Source organism: Ambystoma mexicanum, chromosome 4q, assembly GCF_040938575.1.
Source record: "Ambystoma mexicanum isolate Mex_15411 chromosome 4q, UKY_AmexF1_1, whole genome shotgun sequence".
Lineage (NCBI taxonomy): Eukaryota > Metazoa > Chordata > Amphibia > Caudata > Ambystomatidae > Ambystoma > Ambystoma mexicanum.
The window spans coordinates 1313994428-1314019195 of record NC_090928.1 but is presented as its reverse complement, the minus strand read 5'-3'; the positions used below and the strand labels follow the sequence as shown (position 1 = coordinate 1314019195).

Below are 24768 nucleotides of genomic sequence, written 5' to 3'. Positions count from 1 at the left end.
TCCTGGTAAGGATTCCGTCTTACATTCTCTGAATTGAAGGGTGCTTTTAAGGTCAGTGGTTAGCTTTAGGGATAGTAGTTCATATCCTGGCAAGGATTCCATCTTACATTCTCTGAATTGAAGGGTGCTTTTAAGGTCAGTGGTTAGCTTTAGAGATAGTAGTTCATATCCTGGCAAGGATTCCATCTTACATTCTCTGAATTGAAGGGTGCTTTTAAGGTCAGTGGTTAGCTTTAGGGATAGTAGTTCATATCCTGGCAAGGATTCCATCTTACATTCTCTGAATTGAAGGGTGCTTTTAAGGTCAGTGGTTAGCTTTAGGGATAGTAGTTCATATCCTGGCAAGGATTCCGTCTTACATTCTCTGAATTTATGGTGGTTTTGGGATCAGTGGTTAGTTTTAGGGGTAGTAGTTTGTATCCTGGTAAGGATTCCGTCTTACATTCTCTGAATTTATGGTGGTTTTGGTATCAGTGGTTAGTTTTAGGGCTAGTAGTTTGTATCCTGGGAAGGATTCCGTCTTACATTCTCTGAATTGATGGTGGTTTTGAGGTCAGTGTTTAGTTTTAGGGATAGTAGTTTGTATCCTGGTAAGGATTCCGTCTTACATTCTCTGAATTGATGGTGGTTTGGGGGTCAGTGGTTAGTTTTAGGGATAGTAGTTTGTATCCTGGTAAGGATTCCGTCTTACATTCTCTGAATTGATGGTGGTTTTGAGGTCAGTGCTTAGTTTTAGGGATAGTAGTTCGTATCCTGGTAAGGATTGCATCTTACATTCTCTGGATTGATGGCGTTTTGGGGTCAGTGGTTAGTTTTAAGGATAGTAGTTTGTATCCTTGTTTGGATTCTGTCTTACATTCTCTGAATTGAACGGTGGTTTTAAGGTCAGTGGTTACCTTTAGGGATAGTAGTTCATATCCTGGTAAGGATTCCATCTTACATTCTCTGAATTGAAGGGTGGATTTAAGGTCAGTGGTTAGCTTTAGGGATCGTAGTTCATATCCTGGTAAGGATTCCGTCTTACATTCTCTGAATTGATGGTGGTTTTGGGGTCAGTGGTTAGCTTTAGGGATAGTAGTTCATATCCTGGTAAGGATTCCATCTTACATTCTCTGAATTGAAGGATGCTTTTAAGGTCAGTGGTTAGCTTTAGGGATAGTAGTTCATATCCTGGTAAGGATTCCGTCTTACATTCTCTGAATTGAAGGGTGGTTTTAAGGTCAGTGGTTAGCTTTAGGGATAGTTCGTATGTGGTTAAGGATTCTGTCTTACATTCTCTGAATTGAAGAGTGATTTTGGCTATGATGGCAACACCTCCGCCAATGGCTTGATGATGGTCGGATCTGGTGTATTCCGGTGGGATGGCTAGTGTAAGCAGTGGTCCGGAGCCAGGTTTCTGTCATTACTAAGAAATCTAGCTGGGATTCTAAAATGGGGTCATGCACATCAATGGCGTGAGCTCCTAAGGATCTTACATTGAGTAAGGCACCTTTTTAAAGGGGCTTTATTTGAAATAGGGGGTGGTATTTGAGTAAGCAGTGTTTGTGGATGAGGTAAGGTGTCGTCCTGTGTTTTTTTAGTTATATTCATAAGTTTGGGATGTGAAGGGGAGGAGGTGCCGGAAGGCTTGTGGGTGCCGAGTGGTTGGTGCCTATCTGAGTTGCTGGTAAGTGGTGGTTTGAGTCTTGGAGAACAAGATAAAGCAAGAAGACATACTACAGGACATCAAGGGTAAACTAGAAAAAAGTCAGAAGAGATAACTAAGTTCAAACAGTTTACTTTAGGTAAAAAGATCTGGAAACGAAAGGACGACATGCATATCATGACAGACAAGACATATGTCCTGGGAATACCAACACACTGTGGGGGTTGCCTTCTGTAGTGGGTCATTTTAGATGTGGCAAATGCTCAGTCTGCCCTCTAGCTAAGGATATGAAATCGGTGGAGCTAAAGGGCCAAACTTGAGTTCTAAAAACCTTTACTAATTGTCTCAAACAATGGGCCATCTATGGCATTAAATGTCCCTGTAATCTACTCTATATCGGGAAAACCAAAAGACAAGTGAGGCAAAGAATATGCGAGCATCGGTCAGATAAACCATCAGATATATTTTGGCTTGTAATACAAACCGCTGCAGCCTCTAATCGAGGGGGAGACCACGATCTGTTGTTGAGAATGGCAGAACAACAGTGGATACACAAACTACACACTGTGCAGCATGGTCTTAATACATGCATAGAGTGGGGACATTTCATGTAAGAAAGCCCTGGAAACTTGGACCCTAAGTCTAGATGCATCCTATAACTCTCTGGACCCATCTACTGCATTGCAGGTTAGACCAACTCTCGCAACACAATACATCTATCTGTGAATGCCAGACGAGACATGACGCTGAAGCAGTGCAACATATCATTATAATACTGCCGACAGTTCTTTTTTCAAATATTAAAATTCTGGGAACATAAAAATGTAAAAATAAAACTTTTGTTTTGAACGTTCTATATAGAACAACCATGGGTCTTGTATATTCACAATAAATGTGATTTGTCCCACATGCCATCACTGTTTGACACTTATCCAAGATGGCGATAGTAGAAACATTGAAACGCTAAGCCTGTCGTGCTGCAGTCACGTGGCTTGACACGTGTTGTCATGACGCAGCATACATCGACGCGGTGCGTTGATGCAACATAAATAAAGACATTTCTCGCTGTTCCGTGATTGCAGTTTCGGCAGTAGGCAAAGATTGAGAGGACACACTGTTCCGGGGGCTTAGTAGGTGAGAAATTAGCCTGCCGTAATTGAGCGCAGCACAGAGAGATTTACATGCACTCGCCTCTTAACTAATGACACTTTGCACATTTAAAAATGCCTGCACCGTAGGACTAATGACACGCTGCATATTCGAACATGGCAGCATGTTTTTTGGAGACATTAGGGTTGGCGGCATCTATGGCCTTAGGGATGTTGGCTCGCCTAAAATTTGAGTCATTAAATAACACGTCTCAATGATGAAGAAGCTAATAAGCAACTGGACACTAGACTAATGGAGTCCATTGCTTCCTCTATAGCAGAATGCCCTGATATACTGTATACTTACTGTTTTCAGGATCCACATTTACAGAAGTACATTTCAAAACGAAACAAAAAAAGAAGAAATAAGGTCAGTAATGCATAGTATTAATGCATGTACCTGATACAAAATAAAATACACAATGAACCGTATACACAGTGAACACCAACTTAGATTACACACATTCTTGTTCAATTTAGAAACAAAGACTGAAGGAAACATTGTCCAGTCTCGTCTTCAGATCCAAGGAACACTTCTGTACATGCTGCCCATTCCCCCAGTGACTCCAGTTAAGGTTAGTGTGGGGAACCTAAATTAAAAGAAATAATATCACTAAACCAAGCACTATTCTGCACACTACTAACAGTTTAGAATATTTGTTTGTATTACAGTGTTGGTGTATTAAAAATCTGAGTTGGTTCTTAGATGAGATAAGTGCAACTTTGTCCTGAAGAAGGTCCAACAACAGTTGAAAAGCGAGAGGGATAAGGCAATTAGACATAGGGGCTGAAACATATGTCGACTTTTCCGAGGCTAGAACCAGCAGCCTGTATGCTGTTTTTTCAGCATCCTGGTGGGAGAGTAAACACAGGGGCAGGTCTTTTATAGGCCCTTCACTGTGAAGTAGACAAGGAAAGACATAATTGGTTGATCACTAGTAAAAGGTGTATGTGCTATAGAGAACTAAAGTCACTAAATGAATAAGTGTGTTAAATGTCATTGAAACAAGTTGTTTTTTATATTAAAAAAATCTTATTAAATTGTTACATTGATTATGAGAATTGTGCCTGGTTGAACTCTATGTTCACTTTTTACTTTCGCTCTTGCCATTTATTCGCCTTTCTGCATCAAACAATGTACCTTTCATGGAGAGTTTCGAATGGGCTACTTCCTTTTACTAGATCACTCTCTGAGCTGCGTTTTACTTTAAAGTTCATTCACCGGTCTGCCTTTCTTCGTGGCTCATCCCCACGCGTGCAGCCTTCACTTGTGATATGATGTTGCTACTTCATTCACTTTGACACACACCGGTCTCGCAGGTCAAATGCCGACTCACTGGCTGTGTGCGGTTTTCCAATTTTCAAGTCGGGGTTAGTACCACAGGCTTCACCTCACCTCCCCAACTCTTCCATTCACACGGTAGGGTGACTGGTATCCTTGAAACACAATGCAATCTTGACTTATGGGATCTGGCCTTCTCCACATGTCTTTCGCGGTCTTTCGGAGGCAACAACCTCCAGTAGGGAGGCCTTGGGGGTTTCAGCCCACTGCTATCATCCCTTGGTCTGCCGCTGTGCTCCAGTAGGTGTCACTTCATCCCAGAAGTTCTGTTTGTTTACACATTCTTCCTTGCTCACAGTTTGTCTTTAGGTATTGCCTTTTAGTCGTTTGAGGAGAGCTATCTGGTTTCATGTGTATGCACTTAGGGTAAAGTTCCTGACTTTGCCTGCCCTGATTAACGGTACATGTCCAGTACGATGTGAGACAGTTAGTCTGGTTACTCTTAGTCACCCTCTTCCTCGGGCCAGCATTTTTGTGAAGTGGGGGAGGGGAGGTGAGACTTCGGTAAATCCTAAAAAATAATGGTGTAGATGAACAAAAGAAGAGGGAATACCGTGTCTCACCGTCGGCTGTCTCACCCCCACCCTCAGCCAGGTAATCCTCCCGCACTGGTCCACCCCCAGGAGCTGCATCCAAAAGCGCTGGCCGTGACCGGACCACCTGGATGACAAGTCCCAGAGGACTAGTGCATGAGACATCCTTTGGTTTCTCACACAACGCTGTAGCTCTTGGTAGGCTGGGTCCATGTGTAGTGCAATGTGTAACCCTAGGTACGGCGGTAGCAACTCTGTAGTACTGGGTAGGTCAGGGACCATATTTCCCTATGTAGTGCCAGGTAACCCCAAGTACAGTGGGTATCGATCCAACACTGAAGAAGGTAGCTGGTGGTCCAGGAACGGCGACTAAAAGCAAGTGATTTGACCTTTGATGTGGGTTACAGGAGCCCGAGAATCTCCAACTGTGAACATTGGCGCGGCCCACCAGTATTGCCATGATATTGATATTTTATTTGTATCGCGCTCATACACAAGTGTTTCAGAGCGTGACAATGCAAGGGAGGGGAACAGGGGAGAACAAAAACAACAATCTTGCTAGGCCCAGTGACATTGAGAATGTGCAAGTGCATGGGAGAGGGAGAGGGGTAAGGTGCAAGGAAGGGTGGGAGGTGGAATGTGCTGAGCAAAATAAAAATAAGTAAATAGAACATGAATAAATAAATAAATAAATAAATAACGGCAACAAACAGTGGTAGTGCAGCCAGCAAATGGCAAGTGCAAGGAATAAGGCAACAGACAGGGTGCATCTGAATAAGTGCAGAAAAGGAAAACAAAAAAGGGGGGTGACTGTAGGGTTACAGACTACAGACCCAAGTGAAAGGAATTGCCCGGAGGCAGTGCAGGTGGGTGACAGGGTGAGCAGGTACCTAGGTCCTAAAGACAGAGGGAGACCAGGTGCACAATGTATAGGTAATCACAAAGGCCTGGCAAGCCGCGTAGGAGACACTGTGAAAGACAAAAATATGTGTTTGTTAAATTGTGTCACTGTATACAACACTACTCATTGTATCTTAGTTTAGATGTCTGTTTGCCAACAATGACCTTCAATTCCTAGTTGCATGGGACGAAATATCTTCTAGTACCAAATGCATTATTTTGGTTAGTATGTTCATATTTAACAAGAGCATAACCTCTGGAAGAAACCAGTTTGATGTGCTTGACTCGGGCATCGCCCTTTATTATATAAAAATGTGAGTTTAGTTTCTTTCTTTAAATGTAGAGCACACCATATACCACAGTTTATTAATTATTTCCCCATTCTATCTCCTTGTTTTGAAATGTGCTTCTTCCTTGTATATGCTTTTAAATTATGCATTTCTGAAATTAGATTATGGCACAAATAACATGTCTGTTAAATTAACTTTTTATAGCATCTATTTCAAGTCTAAATAACTGATTTAATTTGTATATTTCTTTCCTGAATCGCCTTGTTAGGCTTGTGCTAGTTATTCAGTAACGTGTGGCGTCCACGTAGTTCTCTTCCCACAGCGCCATTTTGAATTCAGTTAAGCCTATGAACATCAAAAGTGGATTTTGTTACTATGTACCATGAGTTCGGCCATCTTGGAAAGTCCTTACTCCTGTTTGGATTTTCTATGGCACCTAAACGTTTATCCCCCTGTAGCACCATATCCATGAACAGTATGGACAATAAAGGCCAGAACCGCAGATAGTCCTATCTGTATAAGCATAAGACATAATTCATACCATATGTTTGTTTGTTTTATTATTTATAGTACGCACCAGACCCGAGGGTATCGGGGCGCAGAAATCAGCAAGAATATGTTCAGCTTCGGTTACAGTGCTGTACGATATATAAGCAGGTAATACAGACATACAATATATATATATGCACAAGGTCAAACAGAGGAAACGCAACAACTAGGTAGTATATACAGACAGCGATAAGGCCGACAATATAGGGTAGAGGGGAGTCGGTAGGAGGCATATAGTGGGTTAGCAGTCATTTTCCTTAATCCAGTGAATAAAATTGTGTCTGAAGTGTGGGTATTTTGATCAACCCTTAAAGTGGGGGTAAGGAGTTCCAAAGCTAAGCGGCTTTCACTGGGAAGCTGTTTTCTCCAGTTTTGGCTAGTTTGAACCTAGGCACGGTCAAGAGATTCGAATTGGCAGTTCCTTTTGGGCGGTTGGAGGATTGTCTCTTGAATCTGTATATAAGGTAATGTGGGGTGGCGTTGTTGAGGCATTTATGTGTGAGTGAGGCTACTTTTAGTGAGATTTTATCATCTGTGGTGAGCCAATTATTCAATCTCCTTGTGTTGGAGATATGATCTTTTTTGGAAATACTCAACTCTGCTCTAAGGGTGTTATTTTTGGAGACTATGGATTTTGTTAGTGATCTACTTGTTAGCCCCCAGATATAGGGCGTTACAATAATCCAGTTTTGATAGAATTAAGGCTCTTGCCAAGGTGATGCAGCTGTCAGTGGAAAGGAAAGGCTTGGCTGCTCTGATTAACTTACAGGAGAGGGTGGCGTCTAGATAAAGGCCTAATGTTTTAACTTCTTTGGCAACTTTGATGGAGTTACCGTCTTTGTTAAAGCTAGTGTACTTGTGGCCGAGTTTATTGAGGTTGGGGGTGGTGCTGAGGATTATGAGCTCAGTCTTGTCATTATTCTTGCATAGGCAGTGAGAGGCCATCCATGCCTGAATGATGAGGTACTCTCTATTCACCAAGGCCAAATCCTTGTCAAAATCTCCCGTCAACGGTAAGAGGATCTGGGTATCATCGGCATAGTTGGTGTAGGTGATACCAAGACCATCGAGATCATCGAAAAGGGGCTTTGTGAATATGTTGTACAGGGTAGGAGAAACACATTGTCCCTGCGGCACTCCACTGGTATTGTGGATGAGGTCAGCGGATGCTGAAGGTGAGAAGACACGCATGGTCCTGTTGTTCAGGAAGGATTGCATCCAGCCTATTGCTTCTTGTGAGAAGTGTACGGCTGAGTGCAGATGGTTACAGAGGATTTTGTCGTCTACTAGATCGAACGCCGCAGATAGGTCGGGGAGTAGTAGCAGGGCAGTTTTTCCATTGTATCGAAGTGTGTCAACTTGTGCTTTAAGGTCTATCAGCACTGTTTCGGTCCTGTGTTGGGGTCTGAAGCCTGACTGTCGGACTCCTAAGAGATGGTTTTGTTTCAGATATCGCTGTATTTGAAGGCAAGCCACCTTGTCTAGTATTTTGAGCAGGAAGGGAACTGTGGTGATGGGTCAGTAATTGATGGGAATGGAGGGGTCCAGTGATAGTTTTTTGAGGAGTGGGAGAACCCATGACTGCTTGAGGTTGCTGGGGATGGTGCCAGTGGAGAAAGAAGCGTTAATAAGCTTTGAGATAAAGGGTGATAGGTTTCTAGCCGCAGCATTAATAATTTGGGATGAGCATGGGTCGCCTTGGCAGTTAGAGGGTTTGAGGGTGAGTATGACTTTTTCCACCTCTAGAATAGATGCTTTTGAGAAGCTGAAGCGGTGTGTGGGTTTGTGTGAAGGCATAGGCGTGCTGACTGGAGGGGTAGATTGGTGAAGGTTTCCTTTTTTGTTGGCAATCTTGACCTGGAGGGAGGCAACTTTGTTGGAGAGGGCTTCTTGGATGCTAGTGCACCAGTTTGTATCGTTCACACAATTATCTGGAACTGGGATGGGAGTTTCAAGTTCTTTGAGGATTGTGAATAATTCTTTTGTACTTGAGTTGGCTTGTGAGATTCTCTGTTTGTAGGAGTCTTGTTTGGCTAGTAGTATTTCTTTCTTATAGTGGGAAGCTATGTTACTAAGGTTGGCCTTGTTGTCGTCTGAAGGTAGCTGTCTCCATATATGTTCACTTTTTCTTTTTTCAAGTCGCAGTGATTTAAGGTATGGGGAGAACCAGGAGTTCAAATGCTTTTTGGGTTTGCTCTTTCTCAGTTTAAGTGGGGCAATAGAGTCTAGGACTGTGGTCATTATTTTGTTATATTCGTCGACTAGGGTAGCGGGATTGGTGGATTCTGTTAGAGTATTCAGAGTCGGTAGTATTATATGTACAATGTACAAAAGGTCCCCAAACACACTGCGCCAAAAAAGTGCAAGAATTGAAATGCAGTCTGATGTTTATTCAGGGTGGTCAAAACAGCCTGATGCGTGTTTCGAGCTTTACTGGCTCTTCATCTGAGGCCGATATGTTGCCTTGATATATCAAACACAGTATTTCCACATATTCAATAATGATTGGGGGATTCAATTTACATCTATGAGCAGCCAAACTAAGACTTCCTCGATCTTACGACTCAACTGACTGATAAAGGCTTGATAACAAAAACGTTCCGTAAAAGCACGTCTGTTAATGCCACCCTGCATGCTGAAAGCTGTCACAATAATATCCCAAAAGGTGAAATTATTTGTGCAAGGAGAAATTGTTTAGATTTACAAGATTTTATTGTGGAAAGTAATCTGATTAAATCTCGATTCCTAGAGAGAGGGTATGAAACTATTAGCCTCAATAAAACTGCAGAGGCAGTACGCCAGCTGAAGATATCTGAGTTGCTAGTTCCAAAATCACGCATCGCGACACCAGCTGCTCAGAAAATGTGTCTGATTACCAGATTCAACACAGACAGCTTTAAAATACACAATATAGTGAGCAAACATTGGAACCTATTGTATCTAGACCCCGATATCTGAAATTGGCTTGATCCCAAACCTATCATCACATTCAGTAAAGGCAAGACTTTGAAAAACAAACTTTGCCCTTCATTTATGGGCCCGCTTAGTCCGACAACTACATGGCTCCATTCAGCCAGGGTCCAAGGTTTCCACTAAAGTGGCTGTTGCAATATGTGCAAATACGCATTTGAAACTCAAGTTGTTTCTTTTGGACCTTTTAGGTGAGCACAGTGTGGATTCCTTTATAAATAGCAACACCAAATGTGTGGTTTATTGTATCATTTGCACTTGCGGGCTTAAATATATAGGCAGCACAATTAGACCATTGAAAATTCGTATTGGAGAACATCTGTCGACCATTGGCAGCCAGGAAGCCAAATATCCACTGGCAGCCCATTGGCAAGTGCAGCACCAACTTGACAGTAAGGACTTTATCCGCTTTGTGGGTCTGGCGAAAGTCTCATTGCCCCCAAGAGGAGGCAATCTACAATTGAAGCTCTGCCAATTTGAGGCTCGACTTATCTGCAAATATCGTTCAGTGTACAATGGCCTTAATTTGGATCATACATTTGCAGTATTGTTATAAATACACATTATGGCATAATCCTATCTTTCTGTCTGTGTGCAAATTAGTTGCCAATTATTTCTCACTGATCTCCTGTTTCACTCATATTGAATGTACCAGGTTTTATTGCTGTTTTGTAATTGCAATTCTAGATGTTATTAGACAGCGCGATCTTTGTACATCCCTTTGCCAAGGACATGCTTATTTAATCAATTAGGCTTCAGAACAATTAGCGACTTAGATTGCATCTCTGGGTGTCCAGGGCTAACACTTGATTTAATCCTGGAATTGTGTCCATGCCAATGCGGACTCATTATTAGCACTCTTAATAATTAGACTACGGCTCATTACATCATGAGGTATTCCTCTTTGCATAAATTAGCACACTCACATTTTTCCCTCATTTTCCGTTGCGGCATTATAATCAATGCTTTGCTGCTTTTTAATTTCTTTTAAAATTATTTTGTTTTTATAATTTTTAATTCATAATGTATATAACTCGCTCTTTCTAAATTCTGCTCCTGTTTATTTAAAAAAAATCTTTTGAGTGAGTCATGTCCTTTAATGCAGACATGGTAGGCTCAAGTTGCCTTTTGTATTCGGTCACTATTAGTTCACTTCTCCCAAGATGGTGCCTGGTTTTGAGCCATCACTTACTTTGTAGCACACAATGTCTAGTTGTGTCCTGACTCGAGTATGTTTTCAAATGTCCCCTCTTGCTCGCGCCTTCGCGCTCGAGCATCATTTTGCTGCTACTCCTTCTGTAACTAGGTAAGACCCTTTGTCCATGACCCCTTGGTCTTTTCCTACGATGGAGCTGTCAGCGTTCGCACATTCTTCCTTGCCGCAAAACGAAACTTCCTTTTCCATATGAAGTAACACAATGGGCCTCATTACAACCCAGGCGGTAAGTTACCGCCTGGGCCGTGACTTTACCACCATGGCGTAAACTACGTTTACGCCATGGTGGTTGGCGGACTTACCGCCCCATTCCGACCTTGGCGGGGCGGTAAGTCCCCAATCCCCATTTACCCTTCCCCATTCCCATTTTTGCCCCATAGGGCATAATGGGAGTGGGGAAGGCGTTAATTACGCCACCGTAAATTACGGTGGCGTAATTAACTCCATAGTCCCTTAGCGCCATGGATTTTAACACCTGCTAAAAGCAGGTGTTAAATCCGCCATGGCGCTAAGGGACCTCGTACTCAGGCGGTAAGGGTCGGCGCTGTTAACGCTGCCGTAAACCCCTTACCGCCTGGGTCGTAATGAGGCCCAATAAGTCTTCTTGTGAGCTTTTCAGATTAGCAACACATGCCTCATGCATTATTAGATGCATTTTAAGCACACAATTATCTCATTATATTATTCTCAACAACTTGTTTGCGTATGTTGTACATTCTGTCCGCTGACAGTATGATTTAGATCTTCCTCTCTGACTTTACAGCATGCCGCATCTGCCAAGCATTAGAGGTATGGCATGTTATATTTTCTCCACTACGCACCTATGGTAGTTTCGGTCAAACTAACTACCTGCTTATTTCTTGACTTTAGTTGAACCATTCACAGGCATCTTCATGCCTCATTTGCATTTGAACAATTAACTTCAAATACAAGGTACTATTTTACCTATAACACCTTTCGGATTACTGTTACTTGGCAAAAAATGTCTTTGATCACGCTGGACTACTACTATTGAAACTAACGCTCTGTTTCTTCATTTTGTTCTTTGTTTTGTTTTTTCCTCCCCCCCCTTCCCTTGTATTCCTTGGGTTTTTCATATGCATAAATATGATTATTTATTTTTTATGACATGTACAAAATTAAATTTACAAATGATTATTGCAATTGTTTTGGTTTGACTCTCTGCCCCTTGTGTTACCTAACATGGAGCCTTGGCTGTTTTAAATGTTATTTTATTTCATATCTCGATCGAATACGTGGAAATACTGTGTTTGATATATCAAGGCAACATATCGGCCTCATATGAAGAGCCAGTAAAGCTCAAAACACATTCCGTCTGTTTTTGACCACCCTGAATAAACATCAGACTGCATTTCAATTCTTGAACTTTTTAGGCGCAGTGTGTTTGGGGACCTTTTGTTCATTGTTCATGTACCGTGGACGTATATTGGCAGTATACCCACACTTCCCAGACACCCGCTGCCTTGTGCTACTTGATCATTAATTGTACAAGCGCTGTGTATATTCTTGACTTAATTTGTCATTTCTTGTCTTAGTATTATATGTATATTGGCCTAAATGACCCACAAATGTTTTTAACCCACATCATGTTTTTTTCCTTACGCTTAAAGAATTATCCATGACATGCCAGATCAACCTTACAGAAGAAAGAGGAATACATGGTGGAATCCCTGTTAACTCAAGAGAAGTGGGGCTCTGTCTAACCGGCCCACCACAGTATAGATCAAATAGAGGAGATGTTGTGCCCGTTTGGTGATTTCCAATTATTATATAATGAACAATCTGTGGTGACCAATATCAATTCAGCATCTATATATAACCGTGGCAATCAGCACTCAGACCAGACCTAGGAGTGATCATTGCATTAAGGAAACGTGACACCATAAGAACCATTATCTCATACACTCTCTACAAATGTGATTTACGTGTGTCTGTTATTCTCTATTACATTACCTTATATCTTTTAGCTGCCTCTTACAGAAGTAGACACTTTGAATCTATTATCTGTACCAGTTGTAGAGTATTTCAGATTAACCTATTAAAACCACACTCTGTTTTACATTCAAAAGGTTATTCACCATTCCAACATGGCGTTTTCCATTCTCGGTAATTTCCTGGAAAGTCTGTTTTCTATGTTCAATCATTTTCAGTCCACACGCATGGAGGTCTTTGCCGATAGACCCTTCTTTAGCATTTCAGATTGCCTAGGCGACCGCTACACTTCGCCCCCAGGATAGTCCGGCACAGAGCGCTGGCGGCATCTCCTGACATACCGCGCGCCTAATGACATTGCCTTGCGCATTTCAGCACGCATCGAGAGACTACTAATACGCCATGCCCGTGGCTTTTCAGGTTTCATCTTTTGCTCTCTATTAGCCCTTAAACACTCGCCCCGCCCGTGAATCCCTGTCTAATAAGACTCTACTCCTTTGATTCTTGCAGGAGATGATGACATTTTCCATATACACTGGACCTCATCATTAAGGGATCCCTTTTTTACCGATAAAAATTACATTGTGCACTGACTATCAGCTACAAGATTAATCCACTCAGAAGGGTGAGTTCACTGATTATATTCCTACCTCTACCATCATTGATTATATCTTTCTCATAAGTCTAAGTGTTCCACCTTGGATGTTTAATTTTCTTGCAGTCCGCACTCAAATGCCCCCCATCTGAAGGCCGAGTCCTGTTCTCTTAGTTGTACACCACAACGTCTATGCATTTCTCTGAAGGGACTTCACCCTACATAGGACATAATTAGAGGCTCTAAGAGGTGAGATTCTATTAATCAGATGTCTTCAAATTCATACACATATGTAGCGCCTAGATGAGCGTTCTGTTGTAGTAGTTTTACATTCTCAATCATTTATACCTGTTTTTGGGTTCTACAGGAACCTGTAGAGCGAGGATAGAGAATGTTCTCAGCCTTCGTCTGAAATGTTGTGGAGGGAATAATATTTCTTTTACATAGAAGGAACAGCAAACTAGTATCATTAAGGTACTTTGCTTCATGTTCTTGCTCAAACAACTATGCATGATCAGATGGTAGATGATTTCTTTAACGACACCCTTTGAATTTCACTAGTTATTTCTCATCTTCTTGCTTGCTAGCAATTATCCTTTAACAACCGTAGAGAGTGGCTATCCATTGAGGCTCATCTACAATTATACACGTTGTGTGACATGGAAGTAGTGGCTTTGTATTAGCCATTAATATACCCTAGTTTTTCTTGAGTGCTGGCCCACACTAACCACGGAATGCTGAATAACGTGCACTTGATTGATTTTGCAATTTACAATGACATTGTTTTGGGTGAGTATAGATTGGGGTGATCACTATGGACTGTTAATCTCTTGATTAATCACCGCCCTATTCATGGAATTAATGTGCGCTGAAAAGTCCCGCGCAAGCAAATCGCAGTGCAAGTGCGAAAATCGCAGCAAAACCCGCACACATCGATTCATGGAAGTCCGTGCGCGAGTAAAATCTGGGATGTGCGCTGAAAGTCTGCGTGGCGCATGCCGGCGCACAGGTCATCTAACGGCGTGCGTGACGGCCACAGCGAAAGCGCACATAGCGCAGCACACATAACAAAAGTAGGCGTAACACGGGGCTGACACGCGGAATGGGGAACAACGCGTGAAAATGTGGGCGTCACAGGGTAAGTACAGGAGGCAAGTGCGCGGAACGCCCACACGCTTGCCTACAACACCTATTCATGGAATCAAATAGGGCAAACCAGTGCACGGGGCGAAGACGCGCACAAGCCTAAACACTTCCGCCACGCGAAGGCAGGCGGTAGCGTCCCTGCGCATGAAAAAATGTGCGCCAAAATGTGCACTAACAAAAAGCATGTATATACAGCTCTGATGAATGTCCTATACTGTGGCCCTCTATGACAAATGAAGTGCAAAGGGGTACGCGACAAACACGGACACCCGCTGTGTCAAAAATAGCGTGTGCGTGTATTTCGGGGGTGCGCGGGAAGTTTCACCCACGATTTCAGCAGGGTACGTGTATTCCTGGGGTTCGCGTGAAGTTTCACCCGCGATTTCAGCAGGGTAAGTGTATTCCTGGGGTTCGCGTGAAGTTTCACCCGCGATTTCAGAAGGGTATGTATATTATGGGGTTTGCGTGAAACGGCCCTGTTCGAGCGGAGTGCGTGTATTTCAGGGGTGCCGGCAAGTTTTACACGCGAAAGGGCAACGCCCATGTACAATATGTCACAGACGTGCTTACGCGCTAAGGGCCTTTGGTCCAATGATATTGTGTACGTGTGCTGACGCGCTTACGCGCTAAGGGCCTTTCCTCGAATTACACGCTGACGTGCAAGATTTTCACATGCCAAATCACTCCGTATCAAGCTGGCCACGCGTACACACACGGAAGACCATGCTACTGCTCTAAAGGCCATTTTCCTGCCCCCAAGAGCCCCGAGCACGCTCCCACCAGCCATCTGCTGCTGCCTGCCTGCCTGCCTGCTGCCCACGTGCTCTGCTATTTGGTGCCTGCACGTCAGCCATCTGCAGGGGTCCAGTTGCTGTGTCCACCCCTGCTGTAACAGAAGACTCCGACTGGGATTCCATCGCTCCACAGCCCAGCCCCAGGACCCAGTTGCCCACCCACTCCTGTCTCTGGGGTTGCCATGTCGGGCACATCTCCATCTGGCACCACAAGCAACCCCCAGCCAGAGAGGCAGAGGGCCACCAGCTTCACTGCCACCAAAGTTGGTGTCCTGGTGGAGCATGTCCTGGGGCACTATGATGCCCTCTTCGAAACAAGACACGCCAACAAGGAAGGCTGGGAGAGGATCTGGGATGACGCAGTGGTTGCCATCAATGCGGAGGGGGTGGCAACGTGCAACTACCAACATGTCAAGAAGCGCTGGGAGGACTTGAGGTCCAGGACCCTCAACAACTGGAGGGGGGCTGGGGCAGCATGAGTACCATCCAGATGAGGGTCCTGGAACGCTTAGGCCCAGCGCTCCACACCCAGATCCTTCGGAGGCAGACCTGTCCGGAGTTGAGCGGTAAGTGTCCAAGCATTGCTGTGTGAGACAGGGCATGTTGCAGGGTGCTGGTTGTCTGATACTTACCTGTATGTGTGACATAGGCCATGTACGTATGTGTGTGTGCAGGGACATCATGGTCATGCATGTGAGACCAGTAATGTGTGAACCACATGGTTGATGCATGTGTTACAATGCAACATGCGGAGCAGCATGGGGAATGCACACATTCATGCATGCCTGTCTCTGTTATTGGACATGGATGGGGTGTGAGAAATGGGTGCTGCTGTCATGGATATGTATTGTGTCCATGTCTGTGTGTCTGACTTGCGTGTCTGTGACTTGGAAATGCCATGGATGCATGACACATGTCTGTGACAATGTTCAGATTCACTGATGCAGCCTACTCATCCTTGTATCCACTGTGTCTGGGGTGTACGAGGCCAGATGGATGAAACTAGGGTGAAGTGTGTGCATGTGATGGGCATCACCCATGATGCATGTGAGTTTCAAACCAGCATTGTATGTTTGAAGAGTCCCTTGGACATGTATGCTAATGTTCATAGCATGCGCCATGCCTGTTACTGCATGTGTTTTGCCTGCACTGACCCATGTGTTGTGGAGGGACATGATGGAAGTGATGTTTGACAGTGCCACTCATCTGCTATTGCTTCCTGTCTAGGGGACCATTGTACAGTACCCTGATGCTTGTGTTCTATGTCTCCCTCTACACAGCGGCAAGTGATGAAGAGGGCGGAGACGGCGCTGTGGAGCAAAGCGGCGGGGAGGCCCCCACCGGCCGGCGACGCAAGGCCCAGTCACCCTCCCAGAATTTACCATCGTCCGGGAGTGAGGGGACTGGTGCTGCGTCTGCCACTACGGCTGCAGCGGAAGGGGTGGGTGAGCCCCCACAGGGGCTTGCAACGGCAGAAGATGGTGTGGAGCCATCCAGGTTGGTGGTTTCCACAGAGGAGGAGGAGGAGGCCGCTACTGAGCCGCACATGGGGCCTGGTGGGGGTGGTACCACTGGTGCAAGTGGTGCAGTCCAGGGCAAGGAGGCAGCACAGGTCACAGCGGAGGGGCCTGTGCATGTCGCTGTCCCTGACCCTGTGACTGCACCACCATGCACCAGCAGGGATGCCCCATCCCAGGCCCGTCCGCAGGTAGGGGAGATGTCCATGTCATCTGACACTCCTCTACCTGTGGACGAGGGGACCCCTGGCCGTATGGAGAAGGTCCTGATTGGTGTCACGTTGCGCACGCGTGACATTCGTGATGACGTGCGTGCTTCCCGGGGGGAGCACGCACCTCATCACGAAGAGCAGCATGCCAACGTGGCCCAGTTGGGAGTGTCCATGGTCGGGGGTTTTGTACATGTGTCTGCCACTCTGGCGGCCGTCTCCTCCTCTGTGGAGACTATGCGCCAGTCGTTCTCCATGCCGTCTTCCGGCCCAGATGCCACCAGGGCCCCCTGTGGACCTGCCCTGACCAACGCAGCCAGCTCGGTGGGGATCCCATCCCTGCCACAGTCGGGAGTCGGAGGTCCAGCCGGGGTGGACACCACAGCAACTGGACCCCAGCATATGGAGGATGTCCCGGCATCATCAAGCAGGGCACGTGCACGACGGCGTTGATGGATTACATCAGCCTGGATGCCGTCGTGCTGGCAGAGGCAGTTGCGTCGGAGGCAGCGGCAGGCTCAACGTGGGAGGCGTCATGGCTCGGGGTAATCTACATCAGAGGGGCAGGCATCGGCCGGAGGGCAGGAGGACCCTGGAATGGGAGTGTCTTCCGTGTGGCAGCGGTTGGGCCAGCAGATAGGTGCGGAGCGGCGGCGGGCAGAGGTGGCACGGCTCACAATGGTCAGGGTGGAGAACTAAATGCGCAGGGCACTGAGGCAGGCTGAATGCCTCGAGGGAATTCGCAGGGAGTTGGAGGTGCACATGGCGTTATCCCTGCGAGACCTCTGGCCCAGAGAACAGGCCCGCCTCCAAGACATTGAACAGGAGTTCGATGATGCCCTGGCCCATGACATCAACAAGTGAGCCGTTGGACTTGCCCGCCGCCATTGTATATAGTTCATTAGTGTTAAGTTTCATTTATTTTTTCTTTCATTTGGGGCGCATGGACTATGCCCCACATTTTTGTATATAGTTAGTAATTAGGTAGGTTTCATTGTAGGTTTCATTTATGTCGTTGGGCTCAAGGACCCTGGATTTGCTATTTGTACATAGTTTTACAGTGGATTTTTCTCCTTCATCTTTTTTTTTTCTTCACCATGGAGCAATGGATATTACGCTTTTCTTTCACTTTGGATTTGCTTTGTTGGACGGTGACTTTGGACACATTTTCATTTGGATTAATTTGGATTCTCACTTTTTTTATTTATCATTTTTTGGGACCTGCTGCATTTTGATTATTATTGGCATTATTGTGTGTCTTGATTTCATTCCCTTCATTTTGACTTGATTACATTTTTGTTTCTTACTGCAATGTGTGGTCTTCTCTCATTGGTTTCATGCATGTCACAATGTGGGGTTTCTCAGTCATGTGTTGCCATTGTGTGGGTCTGACAGACTTGTACTCATGCGCATACTGCTTATTTGTGGTCTATCATGTAACATGATTTCTATTTGGAGTGGATATAAAGCTTGGTTGGGTGTTTGGACTGGGGTGCTGTGGGGTGGGATTTGTGTGGCCATAAGAGCCAGGGATCTGGATTGTGATGGCGTGTTGGCTGAGGGACATGTGTCAAGGCCTGCTTGCAGGTGCCTGTCAATGATGGGGGGGGTGGGGGTGCAGGGGGACATGTGTGGGACATGTGTGGGGGCCTACTGGCAGATGCCCCTGACTGCTGGGGGGTGAGGCTGCTGGGGGACATGTGTGGGGGCCTGCTGGCAGGTGCCCCTGACTGCTGGGGGGTGGGGGTGCTGGGAGACATGAGTGGGGGCCTGCTGGCAGGTGCCCTGCACTGCAGTGGGGTGGGGGTGCAGAGGGACATGTGTGGGGGCCTTCTGGCAGGTGCCCCTGACTGCTGGGGGGTGGGGGTGCTGGGAGACATGTGTGGGGGCCTGCTGGCAGGTGCCCCTGACTGCTGGGGGGTGGGGGTGCTGGGGGACATGTGTGGGGGCCTGCTGTCAGGTGCCCCTGACTGCTGGGGGGTGGGGGTGCAGGGGGACATGTGTGGGGTCCTGCTGGCAGGTGCCCTGCACTGCTGGGGGTGGGGGTGCTGGGAGACATGAGTTGGTGATCATATTGCAACGTGACATGTGGCTTGGCTGGGGGGCATGCCCATGGTGGATGGGCTACCTGCGGGACATGACCAGGGGTGCGGGGTAGTCCCCGTGGTGTGGGCTGCCTGCAGGGGCCATGGAGGGGGTAGAGGGGACACCTGGGAGGACCCCCACTGCCAATTCACATGTAGGACTCCCCGCGCACCCCCGAAAAACGCGTTCCCCGCTCTGACAGCAAAATCGCGTGTGAAACTTCATGCGCAGCCCGGTAATACACGTACCCTACTCCAATCGCGTGTGAAACTTCCCGCGCACCCCTGAAATACACGTACCCAGGCCAATCGCGTGTGAAACTTCCCGTGCACCCCTGAAATACATGTACCCATGCCCAATCGCGTGTGAAACTTCCTGCGCACCCCCGAAATACACATACCCAGGCCAATCACGTATGAAACTTCCTGCGCACCCCTGTAATACACGTACCCCACTCGCACAGGCCCTTTCACAGGTGAAAGTTCCCGCAAACCCTGTAATACATGTACCCTGCTGAAATCGCGTGTGAAACTTCCTGCGAACCACAGTAATACACGTACCCCACTCGCACAGGCCCTTTTGCGTGTGAAACTTCACGCGCACCCCAGTAATACACGTTCTCCGCTTGGCGTTTGCTGTTTGGCAGCGCTGTAAACTGGTCCAGGGTTAGCGCAGCCCTTTGCGCTGAATTGGGAATTTTGATGGCTTTTCCTTGCGCGAGCGCGTTCTTGGGGGCGTAACTGGCGCTGCTGCAGGGTCGCTGCGCCACTCTGCGCCACGGCTGGTTTTGGAGGCTAAAATCCATGAATGCGCTGTGCGTGGAAATCGATTTTAGCGATTCGCACGCGCACACTGCGCCAGCCGCGTGCGCCACTTTTGTGCGAAATTCTATGAATTACCCTGTAAAACCATCCTTTGGTATGATGGTTAAACAACATTATTTTTGCTTTTCAGTTCTAAATTTGTCTCTTGAAGAAGAGAATGGATTCTCGAAACGCGTCAGCCATTTTAATTGTTTATTTATCTACAAAATCCTTTGTTCCTTTGTGTTGATTTTCTGCATCTAAAAATCTAATGTGAAAGAAATCAAATAAATAACTGCTTTTTTATGAAGACAGTCTTTTGAATGCTATATGTACAAGATACATTTGTTGAATAACTATATTTTGATATGCATAATTGTTGAACCGTTAGACAACGAATTAGTAATAGTGTGCAGGGGACGGGAGGGTTCCACAATTTCAGACCCTATTTTTCTCTTTACATATTTGTAGTAGTCGACCTGTGCCAGACCCACTTTTCGTCCCCCGCTCCTTGAAAACTTTAAAAATGTAATACATTCTTGACCTCTTATTTAATAAGCTTGTAGTGCATCCACGCATCTTTCTTTTTTTGGCCGTTTTGACCACCCTGAATAAACATCAGACTGCATTTCAATTCTTACACTTTTTTGGCGCAGTGTGTTTGGGGACCTTTTGTTCATTGTTCATGTACCGTGGACGTATATTGGCAGTATACCCACACTTCCCAGACACCCGCTGCCTTGTGCTACTTGATTATTAATGTACAAGCACTGTGTATATTCTTGACTTACTTTGCCATTTCTTGTCTTAGTATTATATGTACATTGGCCTAAATGACCCACTAATGTTTTTAACCCACAGCATGTTTTTCTTCTTACGCTCTTGGATACTAAAATCTTCAGAATAAACATAAGTCGCACTATTCTTGCGCACCACTACTCTGCCGCCTATCACGGTGCCTGTCCCCAACCAATGGCACCCTGGTATTTAAAGTGTTGTTAGCTACTATGTGACTAATTAACTCATGCACATCACTACTACTGAGAACCAGTCTGCATGTTACAAGTGATGCCTGAGATTGTGAACGTGTTGACACTAATAATGTGCTTCTCCTTTTATTTCAATAGGCGATTGATGGCCCAGAAAATGCAACGACAGTCATTGTAAAATTCCCTGGACTAATGAACTGCAAGCCTTCAAACCAGCATTACAGACTAATGACGGCAACAGTGCTTGACAATGACGGCAACAGTGCTTGACAATGACGGCAACAGTGCTTGACAATGACGGCAATAGTGCTTGATGTGCAATAAGACAAGGCTTTTTGTTTTGTCTATTATTCCTGAGAGAACACACATGGGTGCTCCTTTATACACATTCTGAATGTAAGGCTAGTTTGTTTAAAGAATTATTTTGAAACACAAGTAAATTCAAAATACCAGTATCCACGCACTGAATATTTTAAAAGCTTCAATCAGAGGAAAAAGATTGTTTGTCACCAGAAATATTAGAAAGCTCACATAGGCCCTGAGTTTGATAAAAGGTGTTTGTATTAAGCACCTGACAAAAAAACTGGCGAGAAACCTCACATAATGTGGAGAGTGTTGCCATCTCCAGAACATACTTATTGCCCACATGAGGACATAGGTGAAAATCCTGATGAGTGCACTGAATTTGAGAATAATACCCACTTGCGTGATACACGTGTCTGCCAAAAGCAAGTACATACAGGCCAGAAACCTCATGAATGCACTGAATGTGGCAAAGGATTTGCTCGGAAGGGAAATCTTACTATCCATCAGAGAACACATGCAGGTGAGAAACCTCATGTGTGCACTGAATGTGGGAAAGGGTTTGCTAAAATTAGACATCTTATTAGTCACCAGAGAACACATACGGGTGGGGAGCCCCATGTGTGCACTGAATGTGGGAAAGGATTTGCTCACAAGGGAAATCTTATTGGACACCAGAGAACACATATGGGTGAGAAACCTCATGTATGCACTGAATGTGGGAAAGGATTTGCTCACAGGGGAAATCTTATTGGACACCAGAGAACACATACGGGTGAGAAACCTTATGTGTGCACTGAATGTGGCAAAGGGTTTGCTCTGAAGGGAGCGCTTACTAACCACCAGAGAACACATACAGGTGAGAAACCTCATGTGTGCACTGAATGTGGGAAAGGGTTTGCTAAGAAGGTAAATCTTACTATCCACCAGCGAACACATACAGGTGAGAAACCTTACGTGTGCACTGAATGTGGGAAAGGGTTTGCTCTGAAGAGAGTGCTTACTATCCACCAGAGAACACATACGGGTGAGAAACCTTATGTGTGCACTGGATGTGGGAAAGGGTTTGCGCAGAAGGGAGAACTTACTATTCACCTAAGAACACAAATGGGTGAGAAACCTTATGTTTGCACTGAATGTGGGAAAGGGTTTGCTCAGAAGGGAGAACTTACTATTCACCAGAGAACACATACAGGTGAAAAACATTATATGTGCACTGAATGTGGGAAAGGGTTTGCTCAGAAGTGTCAGCTTACTGCCCACCTGAGAACACATACATGTCAGAGACCGTATGTGTCCACTGAATGTGGGGAAGGATTTGCTCAGAAGAGAAATCTTGCTAACCATCAGAGAACACATACAGGTGGGAAACCTCACGTGTGCACAAAATGTGGAAAAAGCTTCAGTCTGAGCCGTAACCTTATAAGGCATAAGCGTAAACATAAACTTGAGTATTCATTTCAGTGCACTACATATGGGAAGTACTTCAGTCCACAGGATGATCTTATCCACCAGGAGAGAGGACATGTAGCTAGAGAAATCTCCTCTGCAATTGAAGCTTCAGAGGGGAGGAGATGCTTATTCAATGGGACTGAGTGTGGCTATTGACTAAAACTGTCAAGGACCTGCCTGCACAGCTGTTCTCAGTTTCCTTTGGAACACAACTAATGACTGATTATGGTTGGTTAAATCTCTGCTGATTGAAATGCATCCCTTCTGGAATATTCCAAAAGGAGACTGTACCTTCTGTGTTAGGCAGCCCATCCTATGGAACACTTGCCTACATTAATGGCCACCAACATTGTGAAAAAACTTTAAGACTCAGTGGTTGAATCAATGACTATAGGCCCTCATTGGGTACAACAACAACAAATATATATTTTATTGTACATGGATTGCTATGTGCAGAGATGCATGAATTACAAAGAGTTACACTTTTTCTATTACTCGATTTAAAAAATGCCTCCACTGGGAATGAGAATTATATTTTTACACCCCTATGAAGTAATTTTACTTTCAACCTCAAAGTATAGGGATTAAAACATTCCAAATTTAAATTATCTGAAGCCCTCCTTAATACACCGGGAGGAAGCTGGATTCCTGCATGAGCAATAAAACTTAAGCTTGGCACAACATGTGAAAAGGCAATGTTTATCGAGGGGAAAACATGGAGAATGGAATACATAAAAGTGAAATTTGCAATATTACTCCAGAGCCTGTGAAATGAATGCCATGCCTGCAACACCCTCCTCGCTGAATGCTGCAATGTTCCACTTTTGCAACATATTCTACGGCACTACAGTCTCCTCAGGACCTCCTCTAGTGAATTACACTATTACCTTTCTCTAGTGAACACTCTTCTCTCGTCAGGATCCCCTCTAGTGAATTACACTATTACTTTTCTCTAGTGGAACACTCTTCTCCTCTGGACCCCCCTCTGGTGTATTACACTATTGCCTATCTCTAGTGGAACACTCTTCTCCTCAGGATCCCCTCTAGTGTAATACATTATTGCCTATCTCTAGTATTTCACTCTTTGCCTCAGGACCCCCCTATAGTGCATTATACTATTCCCTGTCTCTAGTGGAACACTCTTCTCCTCAGGACCCCCTCCAGCGTATTACACTATTGCCTATCTCTAGTGGAACACTCTTCTCCTCCGGATCCCCTCTAGGGTATTGCACTATTGCCTATCTCTAGTGGAACACTCTTCTCCTCCGGACCCCCTCTAGTGTATTACACTATTGCCTATCTCTAGTGGAACACTCTTCTCCTCAGGGCCCCTCTAATGTATTGCACTATTGCCTATCTCTAGTGGAACACCTTTCTCCTCAGGATCCCCTCTAGTGTATTGCACTATTGCCTATATCTAGTGGAACACTCTTCTCCTCCGGACCCCCTCTAGTGTATTACACTATTGCCTATCTCTAGTGGAACACTCTTCTCCTCAGGACCCCTCTAGTGTATTACACTATTGCCCATCTCTAGTGGAACACTCTTCTCCTCCGGACCCCCTCTAGTGTATTACACTATTGCCTATCTCTAGTGGAACACTCTTCTCCTCCGGATCCCATCTAGTGCATTATACAATTGTCTGTCTTTAGTGGAACACTTTTCTCAGGAACCCCTCTAGTGCATTAGATTATGTGTAAATGTACTTAGAAAAGGTGACATTTGATGAATAGAGTAGAAGGGGCAAATGGAATAGAAGTATTTACTATGCAGTGAAGCAATTAAACTCATGCAAATTTGGAAATTAAATGGTGCCTTTGCTCTAAAAGTGTTGTGGGTGTAATTATATCTCAGCCGTTGTCTCTGAATCCCAAGCTGATATGCCAAATTTAAACCATACCCAAGTGTGTTCATTAAATGATAATTAAAAGAACATTGAACTTCAGCTAATGTGTTATTGTGCTACCATTAAAAAAAAATAGTACTACCTCCATTTGTATGGAGGTAGTACTAACAATTTATTGTTAGTAAATCGGTGTCTTTTTTTCTGGCTTTAAACAAATAAAATCTCCCCTGTTCAAGGAAGCAGTTTACTTCAAATTAAATTAGTGTGATGGCGGTCTTGATTTCAGTTTTATGTTCAATTCTCCAATTTTGCAGATCTCTCAAAACGTGACTTTTTCAACACCTGATCAGGGACTAATCCGTGTGGTGTGCATACTGTGACAACTCATGGGATGACGTCACTTCTCCTCAGAGGGGGAAGCCCATCTCTATGAGGCCAGGGAGGTGAGGCAGCTAAACAATAGTTCCCTTAGGGGTAGTAATA

General features: G+C 45.0%; 1 protein-coding gene across 2 annotated transcripts in view; it reads left to right on the top strand.

Moving 5' to 3' along the window:
* LOC138468425 (zinc finger protein 615-like) overlaps positions 1 to 24544 on the top strand; it is a 40648-nt gene extending 16104 nt beyond the window's left edge. The window contains exons 3-4 of one of the 2 annotated variants that reach the window (XM_069608981.1): positions 6429 to 6515; positions 20823 to 24544. In XM_069608981.1, coding sequence (XP_069465082.1) covers positions 21288 to 22595 — 1308 coding nt within the window. In that variant the 5' untranslated portion in view covers positions 6429 to 6515; positions 20823 to 21287 and the 3' untranslated portion in view covers positions 22596 to 24544. The remainder of the gene's footprint in view (positions 1 to 6428; positions 6516 to 20822) is intronic. The other variant, XM_069608980.1, reaches the window with a different exon arrangement.
* Positions 24545 to 24768: the final 224 nt, after the last annotated feature.